Source organism: Hyaena hyaena, unplaced genomic scaffold (assembly GCF_003009895.1).
Source record: "Hyaena hyaena isolate Hyena2069 unplaced genomic scaffold, ASM300989v1 scaffold_7, whole genome shotgun sequence".
NCBI classification, from domain to species: domain Eukaryota; kingdom Metazoa; phylum Chordata; class Mammalia; order Carnivora; family Hyaenidae; genus Hyaena; species Hyaena hyaena.
The window spans coordinates 292,583-315,552 of record NW_024080639.1 but is presented as its reverse complement, the minus strand read 5'-3'; the positions used below and the strand labels follow the sequence as shown (position 1 = coordinate 315,552).

At 40.3% G+C, this 22,970-nt stretch overlaps 1 protein-coding gene across 2 annotated transcripts in view; it reads left to right on the top strand.

Moving 5' to 3' along the window:
• Window positions 1–1,680: 1,680 nt before the first annotated feature.
• LPCAT2 (lysophosphatidylcholine acyltransferase 2) overlaps window positions 1,681–22,970 on the top strand; it is a 67,643-nt gene continuing 46,353 nt past the window's right edge. For both annotated transcript variants that reach the window (XM_039241692.1, XM_039241698.1), the window contains exons 1-7: window positions 1,681–1,999; window positions 12,190–12,329; window positions 15,048–15,265; window positions 16,947–17,059; window positions 19,331–19,391; window positions 20,273–20,331; window positions 21,588–21,622. In XM_039241692.1, the coding sequence (XP_039097623.1) occupies window positions 1,829–1,999; window positions 12,190–12,329; window positions 15,048–15,265; window positions 16,947–17,059; window positions 19,331–19,391; window positions 20,273–20,331; window positions 21,588–21,622 (797 nt within the window). In that variant the 5' untranslated portion in view covers window positions 1,681–1,828. The remainder of the gene's footprint in view (window positions 2,000–12,189; window positions 12,330–15,047; window positions 15,266–16,946; window positions 17,060–19,330; window positions 19,392–20,272; window positions 20,332–21,587; window positions 21,623–22,970) is intronic.

Sequence of the window (22,970 nt, the reverse complement as noted above, 5' to 3'; positions counted from 1 at the left end):
CCATAGCTGTCTGTAACAACCCAAGTCAAGGCCAAAGATGACCAGAATCAGCAGCATTACCCTCTCCTACCCCCAAAGCCACCCGAAGTAAACATAACTAAGGGAGAAATCAAGTGTGCCTTCTAAACACAGCTTCTATTAATGGTTAAGCTCTTTATCCCTCCTTCCCGCCAAGTTACGCACCCCTCATCCCTTTCTGTATAGGAATCTTGGAGTTCCTGGTAAAGAAATTGAAAGCCTGGGATTATTTCAGAGGCCATTTCTGGCTCTGATAGACTGGTTGCTTCAGGCCTCTCGGGGTGAGGCTGGTGGGGAAGGGCATGATTGGACACAACTCTCTGGAGGTGACCTTGGTGGGCTGGGTGTCATCTTTTTCTCCTCCTATGGCCTGCCCAATGGCTCAGGTCCTCGAGGGTCCCGAAGAGATAGCCTTTTGGGCAAGTTTCTGGCTAAAGAGACACAAGGGACCGGCAGCCCCTACTTGAAGACCCCCGAGGCTAAGAAAGCTTACATCATGACTCTAATACACTATTATTAACATGCTCTGTTACACTGAGAACATTCAGCTGCTCTGCAACGTAATACCTAAAAGGTGGCATTTCTTGACTGCTTTTCTACGAACCTACATGTTTTATTTTGTTTTGATTGTTACTACAAGCTTATGGAGTAGAAACTAATTTTTTCCCATTCTTAGATGAGAGTACCAGCTCAGAGGTTATGTGAGGAGCTGAAGGCCACCCATCTCTCCAGTAGGGTTGGACGATTCTGAGGTTATGCAGTAGCCAAGTGTGAAGCACCAGCTGTCCCAGGGCCCAGGTACACAGATTCTCACTGCGCCCTCCAGCCCGATGTGAGCCGTTGGCCGGTAATTATAAGTCACTCACCATCTCCAGCATCTGCTTGTCCGCATTCAAGGCTTGACCTACTGGCCTCAGGTCCTGGGAAAATGCCTAGCTTTCCCAGCCCCACCACCACTCATATAGTTCCAGATAGGCCCTTGAACTTCCTCAGGGTGAAATGGAGCCACGGCTCAAATTATTTCCCTTTTTGGGGCCAGCTTCCTCATCAAGTGTGGAAGTCAATAGTCATTTTTGCCTTTTTCTATTAACAGCCTTGGGGAAAGCTCAGTTTTCTTTTGGAGAACCATCTTCCACTGTCGGCCCATGTTTTGGGGCAAAGATTCTACTCCAGGTACCAATATGTCCATTATCAAGACTCTCAGCTGTCACTGGCAAACATCCACCTCAAACTGGTTTAAGCAGAACCTAAACATATACCAGAAATTAAATACATAAAACAAAACCCACCCTGGATATACTAACTCACTTAGATGGTACAGCCTAGGGATGGCTGGATTTGGGTTCTGTTTCTCTGAGTTCTGTTTCTCCCATTTTATAGAAGGGGCTAACTGAGGTTCATGGACATAGTGATCTGGCCAATGTCAGTCACAGACCCCGTAAAAGAGATTGGTACTCCAGATGGGCGTGACTCTCAAGCAGAGAGCTCTGCCTAAACTGTCGTTCATCGGGGTGCCCTGCTCTGAAGGAGAAACTTGGGGCAGGGTGGGGAGGGGGGGTAGTTATATGACCAAAGAGGAAGAGCCAGATACCTAAAGGGGTGGGGCTAGCGCTCAGTGGGTGGAGCCAGAGCTGGGGAGTTCAGAGCCAGAGGCGAGGCGCGACGGCGTCTAGGTGACTCGCGCCTGCGCGGAGGCCCCGCAACGGCGCCGCGGGCTGGGACTCCGGCGAAGCTCCCCCTAGGTCGCGGCGGGTGTTCGCACCGGCGTTTCGCGACGGTCGCTGGGCCCGGTCTGACGCCCTGCCGGGCCATGACCCAGTGCGCGGAGGCGGCGGCGGTGGCGGCCACGGTGCCGGGCGCGGGCATGGGGAAAACCGGGCTCCGGCCGTCCATGGTGCCCCGCCAGGCGTCCTTCTTCCCGCCGCCGGTGCCCAACCCCTTCGTGCAGCAGACACGGATGGGCGCGGCGAGTCGCCTCCAGGTGAGGGCGGAAGGAGGGGAGCGGAGCCTGAACGAGGGGAGAGGCGTGGGTCTGAAGGCGGAGGCAGGTGGAGGTGAGGGGCTTGAGGCCGAGAGGAAGCAGATCCAGGGGAGGGGCGTGGATCTGACAGGGGAGGCGGAGCCAGGTGAGAGAGGTGAGGGATGTGGGTCTGAGAGGGGAGGCAGATCAGGGGAGGGGTGCAGGTCTGACAAGGGAAGAGGAGCCAGGTGAGAGAGGTGAGGGATATGGGTCTGAGAGAGGAAGCAGATCCAGGGGAGAGATGTGGGTCTGAGAGAGGAGGCAGGTCCAGGGGAGGGATGTGGGTCTGAGAGAGGAGGCAGGTCCAGGGGAGGGCCCTTGACATGACAGGGGCGGTTGTCCCAGGGGAGTGTGGGTGTGACAGGGGTGGTATGGAAGGGGGTGCGAGTCTGAGAGGCAAAGGCTCTGGGAAAGAAAGAGATGTGAGGTCTAGAAGTGAGGGCTTTTGAATGGACCATGAGGCTGGACAGGGCTGCGGTGTGGTGTGAGAACTGAGGACAAGTGGGGGATGGTGTGAAGGTGTGTGAGAAGAGAAAACGCAAAGAACATGTGGGTCTGAGAGGCAGATCCTAAACAGGAGAAGACTGAGCAGGCCCGCCACAGAGGAAACATTCCATGATGAGAAGGGAGAGGAAACTGACAAGAACTTGAACTTGAGTTTGTTGGGGGGGGGGGCAATCTATAGGAAAGTGGGCTTTGAAAAGTCTTTTTTGTTGTTGTTTTTCTCTTGCCTTAGGGGAGGAGAGGAGGCAGTCTGGGGTGTGAAGAGTGAGGGAGAAGGCAGAGAACCCAGGTCCGGAGTTAGAACAAGTAAAGAAGAAAGGCAGGGATGATCTAGCTGAACAGGGGCAGCAAGGGTAGGAAATCAGAATCTAAGAAAAGAGATAATGTGGCTCAGCTTAAGGTGTTTCAACCCTGAGTCGTCACCACTCAAGTGCTTCTAGATTCAACACGCCTTCAAACTTTTCTTCCACTGTTAAAAATTGCTGCATACAAAAAGGAAGTTTCCTTTTCTTTCCTTTTTCTTGTAAAGCACTGCCTTTACCATTAGCAGTTACAACTCCCTCTTTGGACTTCCTCTTTGGTCAAGTTAGTGATCAAATAACAAGATAGAATGTGCAAGCTACATTAGGCCTGTGTGTTCTGCATGAAAAAGGGGGGTTGGATGTTTTCCTGTCCATCTCACATGCTTCTTTACTTCAGATGTGAAAGGGTGTAATTTTTGCATAGCTCACTTATATGCACAATGGAGGCGGGTCATAGTAATGGGCATCTGTTGAAGAAGGGTGCAAGAGAGGAAGAGGAAGATAATGTAGTAATACCTCTTTGTAAAGAAACTAAGTGTTTAAAAATTTGACCCTAGTGTCTTTAAATGGATAGATATTCCCTTTGTATCTTAAAAGTTTCTGAAACACTTCAAAATACATTGACTATCATACAAGATTAAGTTTAGTCTGATTTGGTCAAATCAGTCATTCTCAAATGAAAGTATGTCTATTTGGCTTCATATTTTGGAGAAAGGACCAAAGTGGCATATATTTATATTTATATTACATCTAGATTAAATTGTTAAGTTTTTTTTCTCTCTCTCTTTTTTTTTTATAGCATGGCCTGTTATTGTTTGGAGAACACTTTCAAATACTCTACAAGGGCTGTAGTATAATGGAAAGATCACTAGTCTTAGTCAGAAAACCTGCTCCAGCCCTGCCATTTATTAGTTGTATGACTTTGGTCAAGTTGCTTAACCTCTCTGAACTTCACTTTCCTCATTTATTAAGTTGGAATAGTCTTACATCAAAGGAGGGTTAACATTAAATGGGATAAAGTGAAAGAACCTGGATTGTTTGCTGAGCTTAAGATTGAAAATCTATGCTATTTGTTGTCTACAAATTTTATACTGTACTTAAAATTGTCTGCTTGTATTGAATGGAATTGAATATAGTCCAGGTTTTTGTTTTTTATTTTAAGTAAAAATATAGACCAGAGATACCAGAGAGGTTTCCATGGCTTGAACAGTTTGGGCAAAGGGAAGATTTAACTAGACTTGATTGAAAAAGAATGTTTTCTATATTATCAAGTTTAAAAGATATATATAATTTCACTTAAATATGACTTACTATGATCAATGCAGACTAAACTTAACCTTGAATAAGAATCAGTATCTTACTTAAGGACTGTTGTCCCTTTTGTATCTCACTGTAGGACTTAGCTTTCGCCTTGCCCTTCTCTTATGACAATCGAAGGGTCTTTCACTTAGTGGCATGGAAAAAAGTAGCCTAGCTTTCATTTCCTCAACAGAATATGGAATTGAAATGAATGTTTGGTGGTAATTGTGGGTCACTTACCATACTAAAAGTATTTTTTGAATGTCTATTATGTACCGATCACAATGATAATTTCTGGAGATACAGCAGTGAACAAGAGAAATAAGGACGCTGCCTATCTAAAGCTTATGTTTCACATGAAAAATGAGGGGCTCAACAGTGGATTTGAGCAAACAGAAGAATCAGCAAATTTAAAGGTAGATCAATTGAGATTAACTAGTAGAAGGAACATAAAGAAAAAAGGATACAGAAAAGTGAGCAGAAAAAGGATACAGAAAAGAGACCTATAGAACACTACCACGTGTATAACGTAGGCATAATGAGAGCCACAGAAGGAGGCAAAGAATAATTGAAAAGTAATGGCTGAAAACTTTCCAGATTCAGTGGAAAATCACATTAATTTACACATCCAGGAAGTTTAATGACTTCCAAGTATAATAAACTCAAAGATACCTATACCCAAGTACATCATAATCCAACTGTCAAAAGCCAAAGAATAAGAGAGAATCTTGAAAGCAGATTCATTATATATAAAGAGATCCTGAGTAAGATTAGTGTCTGATTGTTCATCAGGAACCATGGATGCCAGAAGGCAGTGGGATGATATACTCAAACTGCTGAAAGTGGAAGGTTGGCAACAAGAATTACATAGTCAGAAAAACTATCCTTCAAAAGTAAAAGAGAAATTAACAAAAACTGAGAGAATTTGTCACTAACACACATTCCCTGAAAGAGATACTACAGGGAGAACTTCAGGTGAAATAATACTAGAGAGTAACTCCAATCCAAATGAAGAAATAAAAAACACTGGTAAAGATAACTACTATGTATAATATAAAAGACAATATAAAAATAATTTTTACTTGTAAATCTTTTCGTCTTCTATGTAATTTAAAAGACAAGTACATAAAGCAATTAGCAGTATGTGTTGATAAACATAGTATATAAAGATGCAATTTGCATGACAATGATAGCAAGCAGGGAGAGGGAGGAGATAGAGCTATAGAAGCACAATTTTTTTTTATACTCTTACAATTAAGTTAGTATTAATCCAAACCAGGTTAGTGAAGATGGGAACACTTATGGCAACCACTAAGAAAATAAATTTTAAATGAAGTGACAAAGGAACTAAAATGGTACACTAGAAAATATCTATTTAACATAAAATAACTTTATGGAGAAATAGAGAAACAAAAATACATAAGATATGTAGAAAGCAAAGAGTAAAAGAGCAGTTATAAATGTTATCAGTAATTACATTAAATATAAATGGATAAAACATAGTAATTAAAATGCAGAGATTGAAAGAATGGATAAAAAAATATAATCCAACTTTGTGCTACCTAAAAAGATACACTTCAGATTCAAAGGCCCCAAACAGGATGAAAATAAAAGGATATAAAAAGATATACCATGCGAACAGTAACCAAGAGACAATGGAGGGGCTATATCGATATTAAAGGAAATAGACTTTAAGACATAAATTGTTACTAGAGATCAAGGAGGACACTTTATAATGATAAGAAGGGTGATTCATCAAGAAAATATAACAATTAGAACCATATATACACCTAACAACAGAGCCCCAAATACACAATCAAAACAGATTGAAGGGGAAAATAGAAAATTAAACAATAGTAGTTACAGACTTCAAGTCCCTACTCTCAATAGTAGTAGAATAGTAAAACAGAATATAAACAAAGGAAAGACTTGAACAACACTATCAGTTAGCCCTAAGAAATATATAGAATACTCCATGCAGCAATAGAAGAAAATGCATTTTTCTCAAGTGCCCATGGAACATTCTCTAGGACAGAGAATTATAGAAGGCCCTAAAGAATGTTTCAGTAAGCACAAGAGAATTACAATAATATGTTCAACGAAAGTGTATTTAAATTAGAATAGAAAAAAAAATCAGGGAAATTCATAAATATGTGTAAGTTAAATTACTCCTAAATAATCAGTGATTCAAAGATGAAATCATAAGAAAAATTAGGAAATACTTTGAGATGGATGAAAATGAAGACACTATAGGAAAACATATTTAGTTAGAATTACCTTAACAAAATCTGAAAAAAAAAAAGTAAGAAAAAGAAGTTACAGACCAATTTTCCTCATGACCCAGAAATCATTAACTATTAGCAGGCCAAATATAGCAATGTGTGGGAAGAATAAATATCCTGTCCATGTTTGATTTATCCCAGGAATACAAGGTTGGTTTAATCTACAAAAAATTTATATTTCAATGTAATTTATCATATTAGCCAAACATATGATAAGAAGTTTATGATTATTTCAATAGATGCAGAAATTTTGTTAACTCATTTGACAAAATTCAACATCCACTGATGTTTGTATACATTCTTGGTAAAATAGGAATGAGAGGGAACTCTCTCAATCAAATAATAGGCATCTATGAAACACATATAGCTAGCATCATAATGGTGAAATATTGAACCTGTTCCCCCAAAGGTGGGGAACAAGACAAACATCTTGTTCAATACTTCTCTTCAGTATTGAACTGGTGGTCTTAGTGCAGTAAAATAAGAGAAAGAAATAAAAGATACACAGATTAAAAAAGAAAGAGAAATAAGTCAGTCAGAGAAAGACAAATACCATGTGATTTCACTCATATGTGGAATTTAAGAAACAAACAAACAAAATGAACAAGGGGAAAAAAGAGACAAACCAAGAAACAGACTCATAACCATAGAGAACAAACTGATGGTTACTAGAGGGGCAGTGGGGGGATGGATAAGATAGGTGATGGGGATTAAGGCATCTGTTTTGATGAGCATCGGGTGATGTATGGAATTCATCACTATATTGCACTATATTGCAACTCCACTATATGGAATTCATCACTATATTGCACACCTGAAACTATTGTAACACTGTATGTTCACTATACTGGATTTTAAAATAAAGCTTTAAAAATTAAAAATAAAAAAAGAGCAGAAAAAGTATAACTGTATCCCTTCACAGATGTCATGTTTGTATATGTAGAACATCCTAAAGAATCTGCAGAATAACTAACAATCAGAATTAATATGTGAACTTGGCTAGGTTGTAGGGTGCAAGAGTAAAATTTAAAGTCAGTTATATGTCGTATAATAGTAGCAAACAATTGCCAGATAAAGTTAACGATCTTATCTATAATAGCAGTAAAATAACATTAAATAATTAGGAATATATTTAACCAAAAATATGCAAGACCAGTACACTGAAAACAACAAAACACTATTGTGATAAGTTAATGAAGCTTTACTTAAGTGTTGAGAGATACATCATGTTTATAAATTGAAAGAATCAATATTATTATGGTGATAATTCCTTCCAAATTGGTCTATAGATTCAATGAACCCTATAGATTCATTGAAATCCCATGAGACTTTTTTGTTTGGGTGGAAACTGAAAAATTAATTCTAAAATGGATGTATGGATGAAATGTGAAGGATCTAGATTAGCCCCAAAAAAAGTTTGAAGAAAAACCTGTAGAACATATACTACCTGACTTCAAGAAGTGAAGAGAAAAGAGTGACAGAAGTGGAGAGAATGAGGTATTGACAGAATAGATGAACCAACCAACCAATGAACCATAATAGCCCACACATATGTGTTCAATTGATTTTTGACAAAGTTGCCAAGAAAATTCATTATGAAGTATCAGGTCTTTTCAACAAATAGTGTAGGAACTAGATAAAGCTATGGATAAAACAACAACAACAACAACAAAAACCCAAAAAACCAACCATGATCTCCACTTCACATCATACACAGAAAGTAATTTAAGATGGGTCATAGACCAAAACAAAAGCTAAAACCATACAGCTTCTAGGAAAGAATATAAAATATCATCATGGCCTTGAGGTAAGTAAAGATTTCTTAGAAACGACACAGTGGGACACCTGGGTGGCTCAGTTGGTTAAGCATCCGACTTCAGCTCAGGTCATGATCTCAGTTCATAAGTTTGAGCCTCTCGTCGAGCTCTGTGCTGACAACACAAATCCAGAAGCCTGATTCAGATTCTGTGTCTCTCTTTCTCTTTCTCTGCCTCTCCCCTACTCACATTCTGTCTCTCTCTCAGAAGTAAATAAAAATTAAAAAAAAAAAAAGTAAGGACATAGAAAACTAAAACTAAAAATTGATATATTCTTCTGCATCAGAAGATAACCATTAAGAAAATGAAAAGGCGGGGTGCCTGGGTGGCTTAGTCGGTTAAAGCATCCGACTTTCGCTTAGGTCATGATCTCGCGGTTCGTGAGTTCGAGCCCCGCGTCGGGCTGTATGCTGGCTGCCAGCTCAGAGCCTGGAACCTGTTTCAGTCTGTAACTGCCTCTCTCTCTGACCCTCCCCTGCTCACGCTGTCTCCCTCTCTCTCTCCTAGAAATAAATAAATAACATTAAAAAAAAAAAGCTTTAAAAAAAAAAGAAATGAAAAGGCAAGCCATGGAATGGAAGAAAATATTTCAATACTTATAATGACAAAGGTCTTGTATGTGGAACATATAAAGAACTCCTACAAATTGATAAGAGAACAACTAACAACCCAGTAAAAATGGGCCAAAGATTTGAACAGACACTTAATGTAAAAAGCTAAAGGAATGACCAGTAAGCACATGAAGAATGTGCTCAACATCGTTGTTCATCAAGGAAATGTGAATTAAAACCACAGTGAGATATTATTTTACACCCCTTTGAGTGGCTACAAAGACTGACAACACTGAAGGTGAGGATGCAGAGCCACAGAAACTTCCATACTTTGTTGGTGGAGATGTAAAATGATACAACCACTTTGGAAAACAGTTTCTTATAAATTTACCCATTCCGACCCAACAGTTTCACTCCTGGTGAAGTGAAAATGTATGACTACAGAGACTTGAACATTAATATCGATGAGAGTTATATTCGTAATAGCTAAGAAACTTATAATGGACCAAATGTCCATGAACAGATGAATGGATAAACCAATCATGCTATATTTGTACAGTAGCATAATACTCTGTAATTAAGAAGAGTTTACTTTCATTATGTATCAATGTATTGACGACATGGTAGAATCTCAAAAATATGAAGGGAAAGAAGCCAGACATGAAAGAATACATAGTGTGTGATTTCTGTGTGACAGTCTAGGACAGGCAAGACTAGGGTGAAGAGAGACTGTCAGTGGTTACTGAGGGCCAGGGCGAGTGTACTCACTGCTGAGTGGCTCAAAGGAACTTTTTTTGGGTGAGTGGACTGCTTTATATCTTGATTGTGGTGGTGTTTGCATAGGGATATATATCTGAAAACTTTATACACTTAAATAGGTGCATTTTATGTACATTATGCCTTAATAAAGTTGATTTTTTAATATTTATTTTATTTTTGGGAGAAAGAGAGGGAGGGAAAATCCCAAGCAGGCTCTGTCAGCACAGAGCCCCAAGTGGGACCCAATCTCATGAACCATGAGATCATGACTTGAACCAAAATGAAGAGTTAGATGCTTAACTGACTGAGCCACCCAGGGACCCTCAAAGTTGATTTTTTTTTTTTTATTTCTAGGAGAGAGAGAGAGACAGCATGAGCAGGGGAGGGTCAGAGATAGAGGGAGTCACAGACTGAAACAGGCTCCAGGCTCTGAGCTGGCAGTCAGCACAGAGCCCGACGTGGGGCTAGAACCCACGAACTGCGAGATCATGACCTAAGCGAAAGTCGGATGCTCAACCGACTAAGCCACCCAGGCGCCCCTCAAAGTTGATATTTTTTAAATGTTTATTCATTTTTGAGATAGAGAAGGGGAGCATGAACAGAGTGGGGGAGGAGAAGAGAAAGGGGGACAGAGGATACAAAGCGGGCTCTGTGCTGACAGCAGTGAGCCTGATGCGGGCTCAAACTCACGAACTGTGAGATCATTACCTGAGCCAAAGTCGGGTGCTCAATCAACTGAGCCACATAGGCACCTGATTTTTTTAAAAAAAAGAATACTAAGACCAAATGTTGGTAAGGATGTACAGATGCCTGAAATTCCCATACATTGCCAGTGATGCTTTAAAATGGTACAACCACTATGGAGAGCTGTTTGGCAGTTTCTGATGAACTAACTATGGCCCAGAAACTCCACTCCTAGGCAGTTACTTAAGAGAAATGAAAACACAGTCCACACAAAGACTTGTAGGAGAATGTTCACAGTGGCTGTTGTGCCCACAATAGGAAACATCCAAAAATTTATCAACAGAAGAATAGATAAACTGATTGTCATTTGGGCACACAGTGGAACCATATTCTGCAATCAAAAATACTGAATTACTGATTTACAAAATCACATAGTTGAATTTCAAAACACATTGTGTTTTGAAATTTGAAATTTGAACTGGAAGAGGCTCAAGCCATAAGAATGCATAATGTATGATTCATTTATATGACGTTCAAGAACAGACAAAACTAATCTATGGTGATCGGAATCCAGAATTGGTTGCCTAAGAGGGTAGGGATTCACCAAGAGAGGCCCAAGATTACTCTCCGGATGGGAGACATGTGCTGTGTCTTGACTGGTGTTGCAAGAGTGTATATTTATCAACCTCACTGAATTGTATGCTCAAGATCTGTGCATTTTCCTCGGATGTGATTTTGACTTCAAACATGGACACATGCCCACAAACAATTTGATAGCGATCGAACTGTGTGTCAAACCATTTGATAGAAAAGTAGAGTAGTTTTGGTGTCTCTCATAAATTATTTGATGATGCTTGATTCCCATCAAGGGGCAAAAGAGACAGAAAGACACCACTGTTTGAGTTGTGTAATCGGCTAACAGGAGAAAGGTGATTTGGTTTGTATAACGACAGCGCATTTCACTCAAAAGTCAGCATGGTAGAGGATTAAGAGAACGGGCTTTGTAACCAAGCCGGGTTCAAACCCTGGTGCTGCCACTTAGTAACTGTGATCTTAAAGTGCCTTTCGCCTAACTTCCTCTGGGCCATTCCTTTCCTGTATGTAAAACAACCTAAGGTCGTAGGAATCAAATAGGTCACTACCTGCCAAGTGCTTAAAGTGCCTGCCATCTCGTAAGCCTTCATGTGTTATTGGTTTTTCTTAGTTTTCATTCTTCTTACTTATTTTTATTATTTTTACTTTTCCCTTCTCCATCTCCTTACTGTTATTAATTATAAAGGGCTGGCAGGTATATAAAGTAATGCATTTACTTCTTCACACTTAACACCTTCATTAACACTCTTCTGTCCACTCATAACTCTCAAAAAGTGATTTCCTCCCTCTACCTTGCTAGCTTCTGCTTCTCTTTCTTTCTTTTTTTTTTTTTTTAAGTTTGTTATTTTGAGAGAGAGAGAGAGTACATGAGCTGGGGAAGGGCAGAGAAAGAGGGAGAGTGAAATCTCAAGCAGGCTCTGCACTGCCAGCACAGAGCCTGATGTGGGACTCAGACCCATGAACCAGGAGATCATGGCCTGAGCCAAACGAAATCAAGGATGCTTGACTGACTGAGCCACCCAGGCACCCCTCTGCTTGTCTTTCAAGACCATTGGGCTTTCAACTCCTATAGGAAGCTTTCCCTGACTGCTAAGTCAGACATGTGTTTCTATCACCTTCCTTGATAAATAAATCAAGTTGTCTTTATAGTATCTGGTTTTATTTGCTGTTGCTTTTGCCAGATGTAGTATCTTTTTCCTCGTGCTTAGATTTCCGTGTCTGGTGCAGGTTAATGTTCAGTTTTTCCTTTAGCGAACACATGAATAACACAAAACTTTCCTCTTACATGTTTCCTGTTTGACAGCCAGAACATTAAAATACTGTCCATTTCGTTTTTTAAAAATCAGCTTTGACTTTCAGATTTTCTTTCTTGGAATTATCCTGCTTCCAATCCGTGTCTTGCTGATTGCATTAATTATATTACTGGCGTGGCCGTTTGCTGCCATTTCAACGGCATGCTGTCCTGAAAAGCTGGCCCATCCAATAACTGGTTGGAGAAGGTAAGAAATAATAATGTCTAAATGTTGGGTAAATCACGATAAAGAAGAGTTTCCCATAGTTTAGTCATCGATCAGTAGTTTTATCAATGTTGCCTATTCCCTATTAACCATTTATTTCTTTTTCTCAGATGAAACGGTTCTTAATTCAGCCTAGATAGAAAATTTTTCCCCAGCACCTTGTGATAATTTTCTGTTGAAGCTGTAATTTCCCAGTATTAAAATATTGGTTTCTGAGTCATGGCCAAAAAGTGAAAGATCCCTGATTCTGGGAGACCCAGCTAGCATCCCTGAAATCGTGACAGGTCAAATATATGTGTCTTTCCTCTGCTCTGCCTCCATCACGACATTTACTTGGTCCCTCTGTGATTACTGTGTACTTTCTGCAGTGGTGTAAGTAAGTGGATTGGGTATAGTGTATTTATTGATATTTTAGTGATTATTATTATTAACACTCTAATTCTCAATCAGTGTAGCCTACCTTTTTAAAACATTCGTACTGAGGCAAAATGGAATGGCTTCTTGAGGATTATCTAATTAGCAGGGTATTTGAGAATCGACTCATCACAAATGAACAAAGTCACTGGTACAAGTTCATTCCCTTTGGGCAGAGCCAACTTGTTGCCATAGGTATGTCCTGAAAACGAAGCCTTATCCTGTGGACTCCTTGGAAGAGAAAGCCGTAAGTGCATTGCAGGGCACTACTGAACTCTCTAAAATTGCCCATCTCTTTTTTTGTTGTTGTTGTACACCGCATAGGGTCTATTTCTTTCATTCAAATCTCAAATGAGAACATCCTCCCAAAATTCTGAAAATCACTGTTCTAGAAACTTTTAAAGAAATGTGCAATTTACTATTCAGTTCATGTTCTCATGAATAATATCAAGAGTCAGCCCATGACTGGTTTCAAGTGGAAGTGAATCCAAGACTGGCAGTGTCCCCAGAGAATAATATCACCTCAGTCCTTGCAAATCATAATCCTTTGCTTTATGATTCAAGGGTATGTGTCCTTAAAACATACTTTAAGAGAGATTTCTTTTCATGACTCACCAATTCCTTTCAATGATCTCTTTGGTTTCTGTTGTTAACGGCTTATGAAACCCTATCATGATGGAAGGAATAGTCTAAGATTCCAGGAAACAGATTAAATAAATGTTAGAAAAGAAAGTTCTGGGGCACCTGAGTGGCTTGGTCTGTTGAGCGCCAACTTCAGCTGAGGTCATGTTTCTCACGGTTTGTGAGTTCAAGACCCACATGGGGTTCTGTGCAGACCAATCGGAGCCTGGAGCCTGCTTCAGATCCTGTCTTTGTCTGTCCCTCTCTGCCCCTCCCCTGCTCATGCGCTCATGCCCTCTCTCTCTCTCTCTCTCTCAAAAATAAAATAAACATTAAAAAAAAGAAAGTTCTAGTTTTTCCAATTAAGCAAGTGTCTCTACTTCCTCTCAAAGAGGTTAACACTGAAATTAATTATGCAGCCCCAAACTTTCAGCCTTTGGAAAATAGTTTAAACAGAAGCTAAGAGCTCTGAATATGGAATATTTTAGAATGTGGTTGTCAGAATCTACACAACTGTAAATCAAAAATAAGTATGGAAATTCGGTAAAGGGGTGAGCTTTTTGTCCTTATGTAAATAGACATCTGAACTCTAAACAGCAAGAAGGAGAGAGACTTGCCCTCTGGAAAAGTCTCACTACTTGTGTCTCACTTCTCCTTACTTGGAATAAAAGAGAAACTTCCTCAGTGACTAGTTGCTTAATAGCCCCTCACTGTATTGTTACAAGACCATTGAGAGAATTAAACAGGAAGTCTGTTTTTTAAAGCTCTCATTAGACATCTTTTGGGAAAGACACATGTTTTGTTCTTCATGAAAAGCTGCACGCCTCTTCACATACTCAGATATCCATCCTGTGTTTGCATTTCTCGGAGTGTGTTTTTGTTTCCCAACTCAACTGAGCTTATCAGGGACAGGGACTGGATATTCTTTGTCCTGTGTGTCCATCGGAGGTCCTGGCATAGTTTGATGAACTGATTAGACTTTAATGACATAAATTCTCTTTAAAAAAACAAGCAGTTAGATTTCTGAAATTGTGCAAATGCATCATGTTCCAGGAAAGTGAGGTGGTGACTTTACCTTTTAAGGTTTTTGATGATGTCTAAGAGCTATAATGGTATGGGTAATAAGGCTTTAAAAAATTATTCCCCAAATAACTCTGAGGACTGATTCAGCATGAGAGTTCTAGAAGTGTCTGGGGAGATAGATAGCATCATCTTTCTGACACAAATGTACATTCCCAAGGTCATTCCTGGGAAGAACAGTACTCTTTTGGATTTCTCAATGGAGGATGTATGTTGAAAATTCATTTTTATCCGTTTCTACTCGTAGAATAATGGAGCCACTTATTAGCCATATGTCCTTGGGAAATTTTACTTCTCTGTGCCTCACTTGTCTGATCTGTGAAATGAGGATGCTAAAAAATAGTATCCGTTTCATAAAATTGGACTGAAGATTAAATAAATGAATATATGTAAAGTGTTTAGAATAGCGTGTGGCAGAAAGGACCCCATGTAACTGTTAGCTGTTTCTTCTTAGCTGATATTTTAAAAGGAGGTGCTCTGACACGTTTGGGGGTTTTGTATTCTGTTTTAGAGTGAAGCCCTGCTGTTAGCTGAGATTAGCAAAGCTGTGTCTTTTTTTTTTTTTTTAACTATTTATTTCCAAAGGAAAATGACTCAACCAGTTTTGAAGTTTCTGGGTCGTGCCATGTTCTTTGTGATGGGATTCATAGTTACCGTGAAAGGAAAGGTCGCGAGTACTGCGGAGGCACCAATTTTCGTTGCTGCCCCTCACTCGACATTCTTTGATGGAATCGCCTGTGTGGTAGCTGGGTTACCTTCCATGGTATCTCGAAACGAGAATGCGCACGTCCCTCTGATTGGCAGTAAGTACTTGTAAGACGATGCAGATATTTTCATGCTCGGGGTTCAAATTTGTAAGAAAATCATCTCCTTGCTTTGAAAAGGAACTATATTTTCAGAATGAATTTATGATAAAGTTTAGTGACTCCCCTACCCATACTCTTATAATGCTTATTAAATTCTTTATCGGGGTGCCATCACTTCCTCTTGTTCTTATATAGCTAGAAAGACCGGCTTTCAAGTACCAAATGTGCTTAATTTTTCTGGAGGGAGAAACCAAAGAATTGGTGAGAACACCAGCGCAACTGGCCCTAACATGCTATTTCACGAATTTCTCCTGCCGGTATTAGGCTCACAGACAGACCAAGTCTTTCCTCTTAACTCTGTTTTCTTATTATTGCCCCAGAATCTCCATGAGGGACCAAAGTGAAACTCTTTTTGAAAATTATGATGTAGAACATTAAGTACTTCCTGACGTATAAAATGATGCAGCCAGTGAAATGTTTATCCCATCAGAGGCCGCGGTCTCTCCCCAGGGTGTGGGTCTCTAAGTAACTGGTCGCGGTTGTCCCAAGGTTATTGCAGCAGCAAGTGGTGAGAGAGTGGGTGTGCGGGCTGCCTGAAGTCGCCTTGGCGTCTTGGACAAACAGCAATATCCACAGCTTTTTCATTCAGCTCAGAAAAAAAGCTCGTTCGCTCATTCTTCCTCAGCGTAGCCACAGTGCTTTGTATAATATGGCGTTTTCCTGTTTAGCAATGGGATTTTGGTAAATCGAGGTTTATTTGGCATGCCTGAGGAAGCCACCTACTTCGAAGACTGTTGTGCTGAAAATTTGAGTAAAATTAATAATTGCCCCTTATTCATATATACTGTGAATTCACATAATCAGTTTTCCAGATATTCCTAAAAGAAAACAAGATGAACTTGTAGTCCATATTCCTTTTTTAAATTTAAGTTTATTTATTTTTGAGAGAGAGAGAAAAGGCCCGTGTGCGTGCACGTTGGGGAGGGGCAGAGAGAAAGGAGATAAGAGAATCCCAAGCAGGCTCCAGTCTGTCAGCACAAAGCCCAGTGTGGGACTCGGACTCACAAACCACGAGATCATGACCTGAGCCAAAGTCAAGAGTCAGATGCCTAACCAGACTGAGCCACCCAGGAGCCCCTGGTACTCTATATTCTGAAGCTCTAACATAGATTGAAGAAGACATTTAGGGACAAAATTGCATTTGCTTCCTTTCATGTTTTTGCTGCTAACTTCTATCAATGAAATATTTTTAGGTATAAATAACCACTTCTCCTTTTGAACTGGAAGCCAAAGTCTTTTTTAAAAAATTTTTTTAATGTTTATTTATTTTTGAGAGGCAGAGCATGAGCATGAGCAGGGGCAGGGCAGAGAGAGATGGAGACACAGGCTCCAGGCTCCAAGCTATCAGCACAGAGCCTGATGCGAGACTCAAATCCACGAACCGAGGGGTCATGACCTGAGCTGAAGTCGGATGTTTCACTGAGTCCCCCAGGCACCCCTGGGAGCTAAATTCTAATAAACTTTAAATTGGAGTGTTTTTTTTTTAAAGTTCTCTTTGATTTGCTGTATTTTAATTTTACATAAAACTTGTTTCATAATGTATCCAGTATCATTGCTGTGGTAGCTTTAGCCAAAAAAACCCCCAAAACTCAGTTTTGACCTTCTGTTTGTTTTAAAGGACTTTTACGAGCTGTGCAGCCAGTGCTCGTGTCCCGTATAGACCCGGATTCTCGGAAAAACACGATAAATGAAATAATAAGGCGAGCAAGCTCAGGAGGGCAGTGGCCTCAGGTAAAACACAGGGGACGTTCCCTTAGATATATCATGAGCTTGTTTATTGTTCGTGTATTTGTAAATCATTTGGATCTACAGATGGCAGTGTCTGGGGACGCCTATGCTAGGCACCTTCAGCATAATAGAAGCAGAATAAATACGTGAGTATTAAGAAGTCCTCCTTCCCAGGAGATCCCCCATGGGGTTAAATGTACCTTCTTCCTTATTCTCCAGACTCTTTGAACCAATTTTTACTTCGTGTCATTAAAAAAAAAAGTCATTCTCTAAGTGGGAATTTATTTATTAGCTTAAAGACAGCTTATCAAAGCTCAATTATACTCAAAAGTATGGTAGGTTTGTTGGGGGAAAAAAAAGCGATTATGATCTTAATCTTATCCAAAGTATATTTAGGCAGGGCTTTTCAGATCAAGGCATATATAGGAATCACCTGTAGAACTTTTTCAAGCTCTACCATCTCACTACCTCCAACCCCTGGAATGCCTTCGGAAGGTAAGGGGTGGGGGGGACCACAGTTACTGGATAAAAGGAGCCTCCTGAGCCAAGCGAAATAGTCAGGCAGAGAAGGACAGTTACCATATGTTTACACGTATAGGAGGATTAGGAGGAACTTAACGAAGGACCATGGAGGAGAAGAAGGGGAAAAATAGTGGGGGAGAGGGAGGGAAGCAAACCATGAGAGACTCTTGAATGCCGAGAACAAACTGAGGGCAGATAGGGTAGGGGAGAGGGAGAGGGGGGAGATGGGCATGGAGGCGGGCACTTGTGGGGATGAGCACTGGGTGTTATATGGAAACCAACTTGACAATAAACTATTTAAAGTAAAAATTAAAAAATAAAAAAAACACCAAAAAAACCAAAAAGGAGCCTCCTGGGTAATTCTGAGAAGTATCGCTCTACGTTGGCCCGGGTGACCTCTAGCGGGACTAATCCTTCAGGGCGCCGGCCCCCCCATGATGCGTGTAGATGTGAAAATACCAAGAGGAGTAGGACCCACCACGAGGTCCCAGAAACCTAGGCATGTGATGAATGATTTAAAAAGTGACCAGAAAGAAATGGCACTTGGAATAAGGGTTTGATTTTTCTCTTTGGATCCAAGGACCATATCTAGGACTGGTGGGCAGAAGTTAACAAATAGGTGAGAATTCAGCTTATTTCGTCTCAAGGAACTTTTTGTCCAGCGGCAGAATGATCTGATCTGAAATCCTTTTCTAGAACTTTCAAACGCTGGCTAAGCCACCACTTGGAGTGGAGAGGGGTGGATATTGTAGAAAGAATTCAAGCATTGGAAAGGCTTTCAATGCCCCTTCCAGATCTGAGATTCTATGATTTACTCTATATCCGTTCATTGTTAATAGAGCAGCTATAGAATTTCCGTTGAGTGAACCATATTTGATAGTGTATCCGGTTGTGATAGGAAACCTTTTTTTTTAATTGGGGAATGAAATTGCACACATTTAAAATTTTTATTTTATAAATAGCCTGTCATTATGGCACGTTAGCCTGATAATGTTTTCCTGTTCTAATTATTTAAAAAATACAAATGCTAACTGCTGGGGGTGCAGGAATTTTCTTTTTGGTTATTTTACGTACTTGGCAATTCACTCATTGCCCAATCCTGAAAGCTTCAGCAAATCCAGCTTATTCCGTCAATAAGCTACGGTTAGTCAACTAACTGCACTGTGTCTTTTACTTGAAGCACGAAAAGGCTTATGTTAAAAGCTAAAAACACTTTCTCAGAAAAGCTACTAAACTGTAAGCCATATGTCTATTAATTTAAGTGAGTAGAAAGCATATTGTAAGTATTTCCTCCTTTTTGCCTCCTCTGTATATCCCTAAACTATATGCTGTAGGAGGGAATATCATTTGACAGGGAAAACAGAAACAAGGAAGTAAGAATGATTTGGTTAAGGTTGTACAGCAGTAGAGGAAAGAATTTAATGTGCTCTCTGAGCGTGTCGTAGGGTCTACAGCTTGTTTTAAGGTTATCTCTCAGATCATTAGCATCATTATTAAGAAACATTTACTAAGTCTATTTTCTCTTCAAAGCTTTAATCCATTTTCTAATTACCTTACTGCTGAGAGAACAGTTCTTTCAGAGGAAAATTGAATAATCTGATTCTAGCTTTCAGTAGAATCAAGTATTAGCCTTTTATTTCACTTTTTTCTTCTATGAATTGGCAGCTGTTTGTGAAATCATACAGTTTGAGTAAAGAGGTAACCTATTAATTAGACTGAAATATTAAAACTACGTATTCCTTTTCTCCCAAGATACTAGTTTTCCCAGAAGGTACTTGTACTAATCGTTCCTGTTTGATTACTTTTAAACCAGGTGAGATCAATTAAATTATATTCTATAACAAACTATGGGAGATTTCTCAAATGATTTGATACTAATACAGAAAACAACCTGTTCGTTTGCTCTGGGCTTTTCTTTTCCGATAAAAAGTTTTTGACATCGTGATTCTGCAAAACCCATTTACTTCCTCTTTTGGTATCACAACCCCTTCTTCCTTGGTTAGTTGTGTGTGGGTGTGTGTGAATGCACAGTTACACACACGCACGCACACACGCACGCACAGAAACCTCTGGCAGATATTTCATTTCCTTCAAGGATACCCTCCCAGACACCCCCAGGTCCTGTGTTATCTGATGGAAAACTAGTGATCATTATAATGCCCTCAGATGCCTTCTACACTTCACCCTTTTTAAAAATATTATGAAGTCATAACTTTCATAGCCATGTATAATTTCATAGTAACTGATAATAACTTTAACACGTGTTTGTATCGCCCGCTGGGATGCTCAGAGCCCAAGTTGGAGCTCACTTCTAGCAAGTAGGGCTCATTCTTGCTGCAGGTATTTGCTTTGATTTAGATTTTCTTCTCCCTATTTTCTCTTTGTCTTGGCTTTGCCATTTTTTCTTATTTTTTAAATCCTGTTGCATAATAAGTATTTGGAAAATGAAAACACGTGGGGATGTAAATAAATCTTTTCAGTGATTTGGGCATAACATTTAACGCCTTGGTTTCCTAATTCTGAATTTTAAAACTCTCTCATTTTGGCAAAGTGCTGGGGACTGTACCAACATTTCTCAGTTTGCGTGTATTTTTAAAACAGTAAAGTATATGTATGTCATTTATTATTAATTCTCTTTATGGCAAACCTCGTGTCCTATGTGGAAGGTGTTATAATATTTCAATGTGGTTTTAGGGGCCTTCATTCCAGGGGTTCCGGTGCAGCCAATCCTCCTCAGATACCCCAACAAGCTGGTAAGCATCGTATTTGACCACGGGAAAATAAATCTCAGACATTCTGAATGGCACAGATCCTCTGGGATCCCTTTTAGAATTTGAATAAAGCTCTGAGTAGACAGAGGTTGGAAGCGCATGGGTAGACCCCATTCCCGGCACCACATTTCGTTTCTAGAAGTTTGCCAAGAGAGGCATGTCTTTGTGGACACCACTATCCCTCGATGTCTCTGCTGTTCCTAAGCTCCGGGAAGGTGTTTCCTCAGCTTCTCCTCCGCTGCCACTGAAACGGTCCAGTAAAGTCTGACTCAGGGTCTTACTGACCTGGGTAGCAGGAAACCTGCGTAGGTTTGCAATTTGCTCTGAGCCTACAAGGAGTCTTTACCTGATTCAGTTACGAGAGGGATGGCTGGTGTCGCAGGACAGATATGGGGCTGGCTTGGGGTTTCATTACTGGCTCAGTACTTACTAGCTCTGGGACTATTGACGAGTAATGTTAGTAGGAAGATACATGAAAACAATCTGTCGCCCTATAGAAAGTGCACGGTTGGCTCAGGAACAGCCCCTTCCGCTCCAGCTAAGCACACTGCTGGCTTGTGGATATTGATTGTGCCACTGTTTTCCTAAGAAAGGGTTTTTGGAATTGTTTTGGCGGCGAAAGGAACTTTCTCTACAGAGACTTTCCATAAGCAGGCAGGCTGTAATGATTAATTATCTATGTTACTTAAGACCAAGAGTTCGCCATCAAGTCAGCTTTCTTTTAGTGGCTGCCTTCTCAACTTTGGACATCCCCTGGTTAAAAAAATTAACATCTATCAAAATTTACTTATTTTACTTCTGTCTGTTTGGCATTTATGCAAATCCTTTCACTAGGTACTGCTTGAATCTTTTCTCCCAATACCTACCCCTCCACCCCTTTTTTTGAGAACTGATATATTCTGGGTTTTATTTATAAGCAAATTAATTATCCAGATATGTTCCCATTAGGAGAAAAATAGCGAAGCCTGCGCAGAATTCTCTTAAGAGTTAAGAGCAACTTAATTCCATGAAAAGATAGGTGGCTACATATGGAAAACGGATTTTTGCCATGTAGATATATAATCCAAGAATTCACAGAGCAACTCGCTGCCATTTGATAGGCTTGTTTTACTTTTTAACACACTGCTTTTCATTCAGAAGGGAAGTATATGAATAGCAAAATATGAAAATAAGATTTTGATTTTATTTGGCATTTCTTTTCCTCCGAACTAACAGTCTAAACACCTTTGTTATTGTAGGATACTGTGACTTGGACGTGGCAGGGATATACATTGTAAGTCGCTTCACTATATTATTGGTTTCTATAAATTTTGTTCTGGGAAGAAAAAGAAAAATTTATTCCTTTTTTTTTTTTTTAAATAAGCCTTGTTTTGATCCATTCGTCCATTGATGGACACTTCGGCTCTTTCCATGTTTTGGCTATTGTTGAGAGTGCTGCTATGAACATTGGGGTCCATGTGCCCCTATGCATCAGCACTCCTGTATCCCTTGGGGAATTTCCTAGCAGTGCTATTGGTGGGTCATAGAAGATGTGGTTTATCTATACAATGGAATACTACATGGCAATGAGAAAGAATGAAATCTGGCCACGTGTAACAACATGGATGGAACTTGAGGGTGTTATGCTGAGCGAAATAAGTCAGGCAGAGGACAGTTACCATATGTTTGCACATGTAGGAGGATTAGGAGGAACTTAGCGGAGGACCATGGGGGAGGAAAAAGGGAAAAATAGTTGGGGAGAGGGAGGGAGGCAAACCATGAGAGACTCTTGAGTGCTGAGAACAAACTGAGGGTAGATGGGGGGGGAGGGGAAGGGGGTGATGGGCATGGAGGAGGGCACTTGTGGGGATGAGCACTGGGTGTTATATGGAAACCAACTTGACAATAAACTATTTTAAAAAATAAATAAATAAGCCTTGTTTTTGTAAAAGTAAAGATTTCTAATCAGATCCTAATATCTTTTAAAGAAGTCTGTGTAGAGAGCATCACTCTTGGTTGTTAGCTCCCAGAACCTGCCGTGTGCGGAAGTCTAGCTACCGGCCGTGTTTTTACAGGTCTCACACGTGTAGCTCCCGATTCTTTTTTTTTTTTTTTTTTTAGTGTCTTTTATTTCTGAGAGAGACAGCATGAGCAAGGGAAGGTCAGAGAAAGAGGGAGATACAGAATCTGAAGCAGGCTCCAGGCTCTGAGCTAGCTGTCAGCACAGAGCCCAACGTGGGACTCAAACCCGTGAACTGTGGGATCATGACCTGAGCCAAAGTGAGACGCTCAACCGACTGAGCCACCCAGGCACCCCGTGTAGCTCCTGATTCTTAAGAAACAGCTCAGTGACCCCGTTTGGACCCTCCTTACCTTTAATCTCGTAGTTTTATTCCCACTGCAGGTTTCGCATATTATCTGGTGTCTCCATTGTTGTTTTACTCCGTCCATTTAAGCAGCCCGGAGTCATTGCATCATTTGGCCTAAAATAGCTGTGATGTGTCTGATCTGAGCTGAGAAAATAGCTAAGCTTTCAGTTCCGTTCTTGGATTTTAAAAGCATAAGGATCAGCAGTTTCTATAAACATTTCAGACAGGAGAGGAATACAGCTCCCCATTAAGCAAGCTGCATTGAGACAGGCC